This window comes from Pseudorca crassidens, chromosome 9 (genome assembly GCF_039906515.1).
Source record: "Pseudorca crassidens isolate mPseCra1 chromosome 9, mPseCra1.hap1, whole genome shotgun sequence".
NCBI lineage: Eukaryota > Metazoa > Chordata > Mammalia > Artiodactyla > Delphinidae > Pseudorca > Pseudorca crassidens.
The window spans coordinates 82,214,670-82,228,012 of record NC_090304.1 but is presented as its reverse complement, the minus strand read 5'-3'; the positions used below and the strand labels follow the sequence as shown (position 1 = coordinate 82,228,012).

Here is a 13,343-nt window from a genome sequence, read left to right as displayed (position 1 = left end):
TTCTGCCATGTGAGGACAATGGTGAGAGATTGGCAGTCTGCAACTCATAAAAGGAACTTCACCACAACTCAACAATGCTGGCACCCTGATCTTAGACTCTGAGCCTCTGGAACTGTGAGGAATACATTTCTCTTGTTTATAAGTCATACAGTCTGTGGTATTTTGTTAGAGCAGCCTGAATGAATGAAGATACCAAAGAATGAGTTACTTTTGCAGATCACACTTCATTATTATGTGAGTTTAATTGTATATATACTTTCTCACTCTTTTCTTATTCTGTAAGCCCCTTTCCCTTCCTACCCTGACGTGAGTCAAGTTCTCGTGAAGGATACACTCCCTGATGTGGCCTAAGTTTCAGTAATCTGATAATTTCTTTGGAACAACAACAAAAAATGCATATATATGCATGTGTCATGGGTATTTTGCAATGTGTACACGCCCTGCTGAAAAGGAAGGTGGAACATGCTTTCAGTTTCATACAACACACCAAGGCTAAGAGAGAAAAGCTATGGCCGGTGAGTTTCTTTCTTGAAAGAATAGTTTTGGAAGGGGCTGGTTTTTGCAGAAACCATAATTAAGTTCTGTGAATGTTTAGGTGAGCAGAACAGAGGGAGTGCAAAGAGAGGGAGGGGTGGGGGCAAAGGGAAGGAGAGAAGGGGCCCAGAAGCCCCCCAGTCTTTAAAAAGGGAAGACAAGGTCCAGAAAGGAACCGGGCTTTACTGGCTGGTATCCTGCTGTCATTTTGCAATCTTAACTGAATTCTTAAATGTCACAGTCTGACAGACGATGCAGAATTGGCATAGAATGGTACCAGCAGTTGTTGTCCCCAAAGGAAATGGGCAATCACTATTTCATTATTTTATTACGCACAGTTGAATAAACATGAGGTACGTTATGACGACCCCTGGTTTTCAGGTACTAAGTTGGAGGTAGTAAATCTGAGTCTTCAGGCCACACAGTGAGCATATGGTAATACTGAGGGAAGAATAAGAGATGTGGGTGTCCTCAGGATTACCACACTGTGTGGGGAGGGACATTTTATTGATTAAATCTAAAGGATTCTATAATCCGTTGCTGAGATGAAAGGAAAATGAGGCTGTTTCTGTGACTTGAGGCATCTTTGTGTTTCCAACAGACAAGGTCCTGAAGGAGAAGAGAAAGCTGTTTGTCCACTCAGTGGGCATGGGTACAATAAATGGCTTGCTGGATGAGTTATTAGAGAAAAGAGTGCTGAACCAGCAGGAGATGGAGAAAGTAAGAGATGAAAATGCTACAGTTATGGATAAGGCCCGAGCTTTAATAGACTCTGTTATTCGGAAAGGGCCCCAGGCATGCCAAATTTGCATCAGTCATATTCGTGAAGATGACTCCCTCCTTGCAGGAACACTGGGGCTTTCCTCAGGTAAGGGTCAATGACTCAGACTGAAGTTCATGTAGGCCATGTTTCTTTATGCCTAACATCTGATTTCTTCATTGGTCATGTTAGTTTGCAAACAACTTCCCTACCTCTGGCTTCAGGGCCCCATTTCTATATCAGTGGTCATTCTGCATCCCCTCTGTCTCTTTTCTTCTTTGTTCCTGTTGTTTTGGTCTTACAGGGCTTCTCTTTTTTTTTTTTTTGCGGTACACGGGCCTCTCACTGTTGTGGCCTCTCCCATTGTGAGCACAGGCTCCGGACGCGCAGGCTCAGTGGCCATGGCTTACGGGCCTAGCTGCTCCGTGGCATGCGGGATCTTCCCAGACCGGGGCACGAACCCGTGTCCCCTGCATTGGCAGGCGGACTCTCAACCACTGCGCCACCAGGGAAGCCCTTAGTGGCCTTATTTTGATTAAAGCTTATTTCCTATCCTGAGAATGTCGTAGCTCATTTGTTGAAGGTCATGAGAACAGTCTTGAAAAGCTTCATGCTATATCCTCTAGTCCTCCTAGCAAGGCACTATTGATTCATCTAGTTAGTTAGTTAAAATAGTTAGTTAAAGCCTAGAGGTCCCTAGGAACTTATGTAGTCATCAGACACAAAGGTTTAAGGTCTGTAATCAAATACTTTGTCCAACTTCTCTCCAAATTTTGCTCTCCAGGTGGAATAAAATATATTTCAGGGATAGTGGAACTCTCAGAGAATAAATTCAACTTTTACAGAAAAGTAAGGATTTTAAGCAGACTCTTTTAGTTGCCCCCTTGCATTTTCTTTTGAATAAGATTGTGCACTAGCATGGTACTCTGCTGGGGACCATTCTGGGAGGCCCAGCTCCCCTACTCTAGTCTCCTGAGGGCCCAGTACAGGTTCAGCCATCTGAGCTGCCACTTCTGTAGTTCCCTAGTTCCTCCATAAAAAAAAAAAAAAAAAAAAACAAATAACAAAAAAAAAAAACAGGAGCTCTGATGGACTTACAGTTACGGGTTTCTTTTGTGCTTCTGGAAGTCATTCAGGGGAAGAAGATGTTATTTGAAAGCAAGAAGCCATTTTTTTCCTAAGGATTGAGAGAAGCCTGTGCCCCTCTGAGTGACACAGCAAATGTTTTCTGTGTCGAATTTCTTTGTGTGTGTTTGTTTTTTTTGATACATATTTTACTTTAACCCCTGCCTCAAGAATTAAAGACAATCAATCAATAACAGTAAGGTTCTAGAATATTTGTATAATAACCAAAGTGTCTTCTTCCTTGTCATATTTCTTTCAACTCACAGTCCTTGAACTGTAGAGGCAATTATACAACTCGTGATAATTCTAATTCCTGGAGTCTGCCTCCCTAGTTGTCAGATGATGCCTCCTCTGTCAGGGTTGTCATGACTTGTTTCCTCCTCGTCTATTTGCCAGTTGTTTCAGGGTGCTAGTATATGATAATTGGATGTAATATTTAAATGTACTGTAAAGGGAGAGATATAAAATAACTTCTTAGCAGACACAATACTACAATAGCAAGGCCTCCTCTAGAAAATGTTCTTGAATTTATTGATGGTTAATTTAGTCCAGCAGTCTACATGGGAAAGATGGGACAAACTGCAGCCTGCTTCCTTGGACTTGAAGTTTTGTGGGATGTCCTATGGCTCTCCTCCATTCACAACAGAGACATGAACCATATTTTGCCTATAGAAATCTTGTCTTCAATAGGTACTATGAGAGAAAAACTTGGAGTATTTTTAACTTGTTGGCTCATGCCAATTCTTAAGTTTCTGGAATAAGTTTCTCAGGTGGGTGTTGCTACAGTGAGATCCTTATAAAACCTTAAATAAATTAAATCTCAATCCTTGTCCTTGAAATTGACAATCACAATGCATAGTGACCCCAGAGAAGATATTAATAGATTTGAGTGAGTAAGTCAAATGCAGATTACAGAGGCTGTGTGTCTAACACATTGGGGTAAGAATCTTCAGAGACTGTGACTATTTTAATGTCCTTCATCTTTCCTCAGGTTCACAATCTGGGAATTATCTTAATACACAAGAATCCCAAGTGGTGGTTCCTCCTTTCCCAGGTAATGGTATTTTCAAAGCAATGTCATTCTTTGAACCCCACCTTCCCTGACATTAACTACAGATTAATGGGATGAATCCAGGGTAAGGGGTGCTATGAGTAATTCCCACAGATTTATTCTATACCATTTTCTCTTCTTACTCTATTCTGCTTTAGCAGGAGCTGTTTCTATAGCTTCACTATCATGTTTATACCAACAAATTCTGAATCTGTATCTCAAATCCTGACTAACCACTTGAGTGCCACACTTCACTAAGTGTCTACTGAACGTGTACACTCATATCTCCTGCAGACACTTTTACTCTACATGAGCCCAGAGATAGCTTTCCATCCTTCCCCCACCTTGCTTCCCTTCCACTTTCCTCTATCTTGATTAATGGTGCCACAATCACCCAGTTATTCAAACCAGAAACCTGAAATTATCATAGACTCTTTCTTCTTCCTCACTTCCAACATTCAAGCAGCAGCCAGATTTTATTGATTTCTCTCTCAAATTCAGATCTGTCTCTGCATTTCTACTTCTACAATTAGATTTCAGAGCCCCCATTGCTACAGTGTTCCATAATTCTCCAGTCATAACTCTCAATATATTTTTCTTGTAATTTTTTTTTAGTAAATACATCCTTTTCCCTCACAGAACTTTAAGCTTAATGAGGAAATTGAACATATCTGATTTATTTATAGATAACATCTAATAGAAGTTGACCTGTAATGTGTATGAACATATATTTGTTAAGACTATTTCACTGACTAATGTGGCCAGAGTCACTACTATTTGCTATGCCATTAGAAAATATTTAGCACATGCCAACTGTGTTACAGACCCTATTCTATAAACTATTTAGAGAGTAATGAACGAAACAAGAAAGGGTCTTGCTTTTATTGAACTTACATGAATATATGAGTAGTGAATGAATAGGCATTTAAGAAGCTCCACCATCAAATTAAAGCCAACCATAAATTTAGGGATGGAAATGACACTACACATATCTGTATCAGTTAAGATGATATGGAACGTTATAACACAGACATATTTATAATGGCTCAGATATGATAGAAAAGCTTTTCCCAAATCACAAAAATTCTAAAATGGGCATTTTTCATCAGAAGGCAGCTTTCCTCCAAGTGCTAATTCAGATACCTAGGCCTCTTCCATCATCTGATATCTGCAACATATGATGTCAGAATAACTGTGGTAATAACAGTCAAGTTAATGACATTGGAAAGAGTATGTGGGATCATTTGTGATAGACTTTGCTAGGCTTGACCTGGATGAATCACACAGTATTTCAGCTTGCATCCCATTGTCTAGAACTTAGTTATATGGTCACACCAAGTCACTGGATTTGTTGGCAATATAGATCAGCTATGTGTCCAGGAAAAAAAGAATAAAGTGTCTTGTTGAACAGCTAGCCAGTCTCTGCCACAAAACTTAAATGAAAAACTTTTAATTCTACACAATATCGAAGGTAGCACAAGAAATACCTAGGTCCCAAATCACAAAGAAGTTCTTAAAAATATTTCATTCTCTACCCTGAAAATGGTGGTCTCAGCTTTATTGAATCAAGGTCAATATGCATTAGATTTCTTATTAGCAAACTTTATATTTGTCTGAATCTAGCTTCTTGCTTATCAAATAATCAGTGCTTTACTTGTCCTGGAACAGTATTTCATCCACAGTTGTGGATAGATTTCATCACAAAGTGACCCTTTTCTCTTAAAATAAAAATACCCTTAATTTGGAAGAAATTTAGAGGCCACAGAAGCAAATATTTCACCAAGTTTAGAAATTACTCTAGTGAATCAATTAAGGGTGCATATTTTCTTAGCTATTTCATGGGATGGGACACTCACTATAAAACCAAATGCCATAAGAAAAATTAGTTCTAACAAAATCCAAATATTTATCTTTAATGTTTTCTATTGTTCTTCAGACTCCTTTATGAAGGAATACATTTCTTCCACATAATACTGATTTCTATAGTTTTCTCAGATATATCCATTCTAATTATCTCTTACTTTCTCCACAGTCAACACACTTCATGCTACCTTGGTTTACCTGAATATACATAATTTTCTTCAAATTCCCTTTCAAAATTGAATATGTTTCTTGCTTGAATAGTTTAGTTTCTAAAGGATCTTCCAAATATCAAGAAAACTTATTTCTATTTGGAGACAAAGATTATGTTAATTTCTTTAGAAAATACATCACATTATTGGATGGTGTTGAACTTGTGATCAAAGAAACCCCCAAGGCTTTTTTCACATGAACTGCTGTGGAAACTCTTCCTCATATATTTGTGCAATCAATGCTTAGTGCTTTAAATCTCTCTAAGAGTACACCTTGATTTTCGTATTTATCATTCTATTTCATATTAATTCTAGTTCATGTATTCAATATCTTCTCCTTCTCACTATATGTACACACAGTAGAGAGATCTTAAAGGTTAGGACAAAGGCTCACTTTCTTTCTTTCTTACTTTTTTTCTCTCTTTCTTTCTTTCCTTCACATCTCTAATGCCTATCATGCCTGTTAAGCAAATAAATAACTAAATAAATAGATACATAAACGTATTTTTTTAAAAAAATCATTGAAATAGATTCATTAAGGTCTACCTCCATTATCCTAACTTTCAATTATTTGAAATACATTTATATCTTAACTATTTTATCTAACATATTGTTTTCTGAGAATTTTATCATGCATGGCCTTAAAAAACTCCCTTTCGATTATTTTAATGAAAAAGATTTGTGAAATGCTGATTCCAAGAGATGAAGCGTTGTGATGACTGTATCACACCACTGGAAATCTCTGGCTTGGAATATATTCCTTTAGCAGAGATGCATTTAATGATGCTAAGGACTAGCCCAGGATTGTCTTCCTAAAGATTAATTTCCTCCTCCGTGGCTTCACACACAGATGATTCTAGGAGGAGCACCAAATGGGACACTCAGGAATGCCATTATTCATAATGTTTCTTGTCTCTTGCAGCTCCTCAGGCAATGCAGGACAACCCAGTTAAGCTTGCATCTTCAGGGCCAGGAGGGAACCTCAAGCTTTGCCCCCTAGAAACAGCCCAAAGGATATGGAAAGAAAAGTCAGCAGAGGTGCTGTGCTCAGAACATAAGGATCCGGGTGAAATATACACTGGAGACCATTCAAAACTGCAGTGTTCTGCCTTAGAGCTAATTTCCTTGAGAGGTTCTGGAAAACCATCCTGCTCTTCCCTTACATAAAGGTTTCCTATTTCCCAGGTTTATGTAAAGATTTCCAAGTTTGGTCCAATCCCCTGAGTGAATAATTATAATGATAACAACAATAGTATCTATTTAATGCTTAATATGAATCAGACACTGTTCTAAGGAAGTTGCTATTAATAACACCTTGAACCCTCAAAATAACCCATTTTAGAGATCAGGAAACTGAGACATGGATTGTTAACTATTTTGGCTAAACCAGTAAGTCAAGGAATACATTTTAAAATTGAGTCATTATGACTCCAAGCCAGTTCATCTCACACAGCCCTACCTCTCAAAAGTAATTAAATCAAGTGCTCAGCTGCCATCTGGGCATTTGCAAATTTCATTCCACTCCTATGGTAGGACTCATTCTCCCTCTCTGCTTTTATCCATTTACAAGAGATTAGGTTTCTATGTAGGACTAAGGGAGGAGAAGCTGTCTTATACCTACAAGATGAATATTTAATTAGAGAGAACAAGACTGTGCATCCAACCTGCATTTCTTACAGATTTACCCAATAATGGAAAGGTCAATCCGCACACGTATTGCCCTCATTATCTGCAACACAGAGTTTGAAAATCTTCCCAGGAGAGATGGAGCTGATGTTGATATCAGAAACATGAAGATGCTACTAGAAGGTCTGGGGTACAGTGTGGATGTGAAAGAAAATCTCACCGCTTCGGTAATGTCTGTCATAATGTAGAGACAATGGTCATGCCCTTTATATTCCTAAATATGTTAGAAAGATTGGTTGTAGAACCAGAAACTTAATCTCTTGACAGTCTAAAATCTAAATTTGTTCTTGTAGGGTACTTCATGCTTCTAACCTAGAGTCTTTTTTTTTTTTTTTTAACATAGAGTCTTTTAGCAAGGGTCTGGTAAAACTTTTAACTGGGAAGTGTTCTATTAATTCAATAATGTCCACAGCTAAATAAATAAATAAATAGTCCCTTACATTCTACCAGAAATCCCTGAATGGCACCCCATAACACTTTCTTCACCTTTCCGTGAATTGAAACTTAAATTTTCCTTTTGTATTTCATTGATTTTCATATCATTCAGCAATTCCTTAATGTCTCTTTATTGGATTCCAAGGTGCCATGATAACCAATCACATAGTTCAAAATCAGTGGTATGTCTCTTTCAGGATATGACTATAGAGCTGAAGGCATTTGCTGCTCGCCCAGAGCACCGGACCTCTGATAGTACTTTTCTAGTGCTCATGTCTCATGGAATCCGGACTGGCGTTTGTGGGAAGAAATACTCTGAAGAAGTCCAAGATGTATTAAAAGTCAACACCATCTTTCAAATTTTGAACACATGGAATTGTCCAAGTTTGAAAGACAAACCCAAGGTGATCATTATCCAGGCCTGCCGTGGTGGTGAGTGCTGATGTCTGTTAGAACACAGACGCTGAAGTTTTGATCTCATCATCTGTATGTATCCAGTATTTTTCAATTCCTTTGAGTCTACTCAAAAAAGGTTACAATCTTTTTTGGTGACAGTAGATGTTCTTTGACATTACAAACAAGAGTGTAGCTTCTATGAATTGTATGACTGGTTGGAAGATATTTGTTCCATTTTCAGCTGAGATACCACTTTTAATCTTAAGACTTTGATACTTGGTTGGGATACTTGGATGGGATATATTCATTTGAGGGTTAGGAGAGATAAGATGAGCCTCTTAAGATAAGCGTTGTTGAAAAGATAGTTTTTGAAAGTTATGTGTGTATCTGCATGTGAATTAAAGCTAATGACAAATAAATTAGTAAATATGGTTGAACAGATGTTTAGGGGAGAAAGTTCTCTTGACTATTGATAGAACAAGGGACCAAATCTTGTCTTTCCAGAGAATCAAGGAGTGGTATGGCTAAAAGATTCAGTAGAAGCTTCTGGAAACTGTTCCTTATTGGCTCCAGAAGATTTTGAGGATGATGCCATTAAGAAAGCCCACGTAGAGAAGGATTTTATTGCTTTCTGCTCTTCAACACCAGGTAACGGGTATCTGTGTAAGACACGTTTGTGGGCATTACCAATGCAGAAACTCACAACCATCCATTAGAGTGTGGATATCTGTGTTGAACTTTTCATGAGACTCTTGAAGACTAACTCAAGCCTTCCTCTCAGTTACACCTTCAATTCCCCTTATCCATGGAGACCAAATAAATATACATATATTTTTACTAAATTAGTAACTAGTAAACTCCCATGGTGCAAAATATTTTCCTGGACTGTGAGAAATAAATAGAAACATATCCACACTGAAGTAAATTAGAATCTGACTCCACATACCAAAAGGTCTACATTTTGGGATCTCTCAACAGTTCAATTTGCCTAGACAAGTATTATAAAACTGTGGTATTTATAAAAGGGGTAGGGAGAAGGAGAAAAACAGACAAAGCATATTGGGTCCCTAAGTTAAAGTTGTTTCAAACAGAAATATGGAGTTTATGAAACAGAAACAACCTGAATGATTCTAAGTCTAGGTTTTAGATTAAGAGTACTGCCAATTATATTTTGACTCTGTCATTTAGTACTCTGTATGTAGCTTCTCTGGGCTTTCTTTGAATTCCTCACTAATATATGTGAATACAAATATCATTGTTGTAAGGATTAAATGAGATAATAAATATGAAATATTGAGCATGACAGAGTAAAGTGCACATTAAATGATGGCAACTATTAAAGATGTTTCTATGTTGTAACTTAATTCAAGGTTTTACCTTGAGTTACTTTCCATATAAAGGTTTAAATAAAAGTCATACACTATGCTTTGGAATTTCTTGGACATTGACATTCTCTTGATTACTTCCAACCTTAAAGACTTGCCTCTGATCAAATAGTTTCATTTCCAGATTATTTTCTATAATAAGGTGGCATCTCTCCGGAGATAGCCTGCTTTTTGCATTCTGTTGATCATAACCTTTTTTTTAAATCTTTATTGGAGTATAATTGCTTTACAATGGTGTGTTAGTTTCTGCTTTATAGCAAAGTGAATCAGCTGTACATGTACATATATCCCCATATCTCCTCCCTCTTGCGTCTCCCTCCCACCTTCCCTATCCCACACCTCTAGGTGGACACAAAGCACCGAGCTTATCTCCCTGTACCATGTGGCTGCTTCCCACTAGCTATCTATTCTACATTTGGCAGTGTATATATGTCCATGACACTCTCTCACTTCGTGTGTTGACTATATCTTGATGTAGAAATCAATTTTTTTCAACAATTGAAAACAATGACACTAAGCAAAACCTCCACACATTTACAGTTTGTGTATATTTAGCAGACTTAATATTAGACATAACTATTTTTTTTTAATCCTTTGATCCCAGTCTTCCACAAGAGATTTACCCCTGGCAATTATAGACTTTGTAGCCCCCTATCTTCTTGTCATCCATCTTGGTGATTTCTGTCTCCTTTTCATTCACTTTCCTTACCCTCCTTTCCAGATGATTCATAGAAACTCCAGTTCAGTTGTCTTCAGTTTCCAAAAGTAAACCTAGTTTCACATTCTCTGGTATTAATCCCAATTACATTGTATGTAGTGCTCTTCTGAAGAAAAGTGACCTTCCCCTACCTAATTTCACAAAGAACTTACAGAGATACCAGCCTGCAACTCTCTCCCACCTACTTCCTTTAACTGGAACCAGCTTCGTAAGACAGTTGTAGTTTTAGATAGGATATTAATCCATTACTATTTTACCTTTTATTACCATGTTTATTGGCAAAAAGGTTTTTAAAGCATGTAACCATGTTAAATGCACAGGTATTGATACTTTTCTTATATATTCCTTTGCATAACTTTAAAATGGCTTATAACTTCTATGTCCCTACTATTTTGTATAATTATTCTTTTTCAATGTCTTTTCCATAAGACTGTTTTGTCCTCCAATAGAATATGATCTTTCCCTCTGAAATGTTTTCTAGGTATGTATTTCTTTGCTGTTGGTACCATTTTCATATTTAGTTAATATTTTCTTTGTCTAAATACCTTATGGTCAGTATTATTTGATTTTAATTAAATTATAAAGTAGATAAACTGAAATATTATTAATATGATTACCTTGTATAGACTGGGTATTATATATCCTATATTCCCCCAGATCCTTGTGATACATTACATCTAATATGAAAATATATCTTTGTGGCAGAAGTTATTACCCTACCCATTGCAGTCAAAGCCATTGCATTTCAGAACATATAATTAACTATCAAGTCACTAAGTAGTACTCCTGGGATCCACACTCAGGTATTTCTTTCTCAAAGCCCAGTCACTCCCTTCCACCCCATTCTGCCTTTCTCTCCTTGTTTACTAGACTTGTGTTTCCTTGAACTCAGAGACTGTGCTGTCCTAACATCTATACCTTATATAGCATACTTCACATGACTTTAACTATTGTCAAGTATCAGTGAAAATATACACACTAAATGATGAATATATTCAGTTTAAAATGGCATACAGTCTGTAGGAAACAACATAAACTCAACATCCTGCCTCAGCTGGAATAGAAATCCTAGGACTCCATTTTTGTGGTCAGGCAAGACTTTGCATGAAATTTGGAATGTGCTTTCTTCACAGATAATGTTTCTTGGCGACATCCTGTATTGGGTTCTCTTTTTATTATTAAACTCATTGAACATTTGCAAGAATATGCCTGGTTTTGTGACCTGGAAGAAATTTTCCGAAAGGTAGGTGCTAGATACTTCTCACACTCTACTTACCTGTTTGTTCTAACTCTCTACGGAGCAGTTCTGGACATGTTTTTCTACTAAAAACTGCTCTCCATTTCAAATGAGTTTTGAGGGTCTTTGATGAGTCAGCCAACCTGGAAGCCAGTTCCAAGTTTTGTGACCTAGAAACCCCCTAGAAGACAATCAATTATTTGAACTCCTCTCTTTTCTGAATAGACAAATGAGTGGACTTTAATTTGCTTGTATTCATATCTATTAGATTCAGTAGCTTTTAAAAGCATGGTCATTCCATCTTAGATGTGTATTGCTGATCTGTACAGAGGCACAAACTTTTTGTTTTTATCACTTATTTTGCTATACTTTTTGCAATTTTTCCAGCATAAGTGAAAATTCTTTTACTCAGGAAAAACAAAATCTACAGACCTTCGTTTACTTTTAGGTTCGATTTTCATTTGAGCTGCCAGATGGTAGGGCACAGATGCCCACTGCTGAAAGAGTGACTTTGACAAGATGTTTCTACCTCTTTCCAGGATATTAAAAAAGTAAGTTGTAGGGACAGATGTGTGTGTGTAGTATGGGTGGGGCGAGGTTGGGGGAAGAGTGCTGAACTACATCCTGGTCAAGATCTCAAGGTCTAATATAATAAACAGTGGATAATGAAAGGATGCCTTTCTGTTGTTTAGTGCAGAGCACACTGCACTCCTCTCAAAGTTCTTCAGATATAGATGGCCCTTTCTCAAGGTTAGCTGATATAGATTGAGAGGTGGCCAGAGATGATGAAAGCTCAGTTTTAGATGTTCCTCCCCTTTACCTCAGCAGGGCAATATTTAGACATAACATGGGCTCTTCCCTCTTATGAGTCTGTGTGACCCCTTGGTGGAGTGATTTTATAACTTGAATTTCTTTTAGTAGAATTCATTTTTTTCTTTTATTTCCTCTTCCTTTTCTTTAGGAAGCCAGGAGTTCTGCCACTGTATACATGTTTTGGGATCCTGTCAGCAGAAAAGAGACATTTCTTTAAACATTCCAATAAATCTGAAATAAAAATGAAAGGCTGTCTTTTTTTTTTTTTTTTTTTTCCACCACTCTTAGAAGGCAGGGGATGGAATTTGGAGCAAGTAATGGATTTGGAGTCTTTAGACTTCATAAGACCTGAACTGGCTAACACCATTCTTTCCTTCTAGAAACCATTTGCTAGACTTTCTGCTTTAGGAATACAGAAAAAATTACAGTAGGTACCTGAATTCAAAGAATTTAGAGCTCAACAAGAGATTCAGAGAAGGTAATGTGATAAGTAACTCATCCAAAATCCCAGAATTTAGGATGAAAAAGTCATGACTACACTTAATGTAATTCTAACCCTTCCTTAATGAATTTCAGGAATACAAAGTAAGTTTTTTCTTTTTCTAATTTGGGTATAGTCGGTTTACAATGTTGTGTTAGATTCTGCTGTACAAAGAAGTGAATCAGCTATAGTATACATATATTCTCTCCCTCTTGGATCTCCCTCCCACCTCCCCGCTTCCCACCCATCTACGTCACTGCAGTGCAGAAGCTCCCTGCACTGTACAGCAGGTTTCCACTAGCTATCTGTTTTGCACGGGGCAGTGCACGTACATCAATACCAATCTCCAAATTCATCTCATGCCCCCTCCCCTCACAATGTCCACATGTCCGTTCTCTACATCTGCATCCTTATTCCTGACCTGCAAATACGTTCATCTGTACCACTTTTCTAGATTCCACATATATGAGTTAATGTATATTTGTTTTTCTCTTTCTGACTTACTTCACTCTGTATGACAGTCTCTAGGTACATCCACATCTCTAAAAATGACCCAATTCTGTTCCTTTTTACGACTGAGTGATATGCCATTGTGTATATGTACCACATCGTCTTTATCCATTCATCTGCCGATGGACATTTAGGTTGCT

At 37.5% G+C, this 13,343-nt stretch overlaps 1 protein-coding gene across 1 annotated transcript; it reads left to right on the top strand.

Annotated features, from left to right (window-relative positions):
* The first annotated feature begins 450 nt into the window (after positions 1 to 450).
* CASP1 (caspase 1) lies at positions 451 to 12,444 on the top strand. The gene is made up of 10 exons (XM_067750864.1): positions 451 to 515; positions 1,136 to 1,402; positions 3,411 to 3,473; positions 6,465 to 6,580; positions 7,222 to 7,395; positions 7,861 to 8,095; positions 8,564 to 8,707; positions 11,296 to 11,405; positions 11,848 to 11,950; positions 12,361 to 12,444. The coding sequence occupies exons 1-9, from the start codon at positions 509 to 511 to the stop codon at positions 11,944 to 11,946; spliced, it is 1,215 nt and encodes a 404-aa protein (XP_067606965.1). The 5' UTR covers positions 451 to 508; the 3' UTR covers positions 11,947 to 11,950; positions 12,361 to 12,444.
* Positions 12,445 to 13,343: the final 899 nt, after the last annotated feature.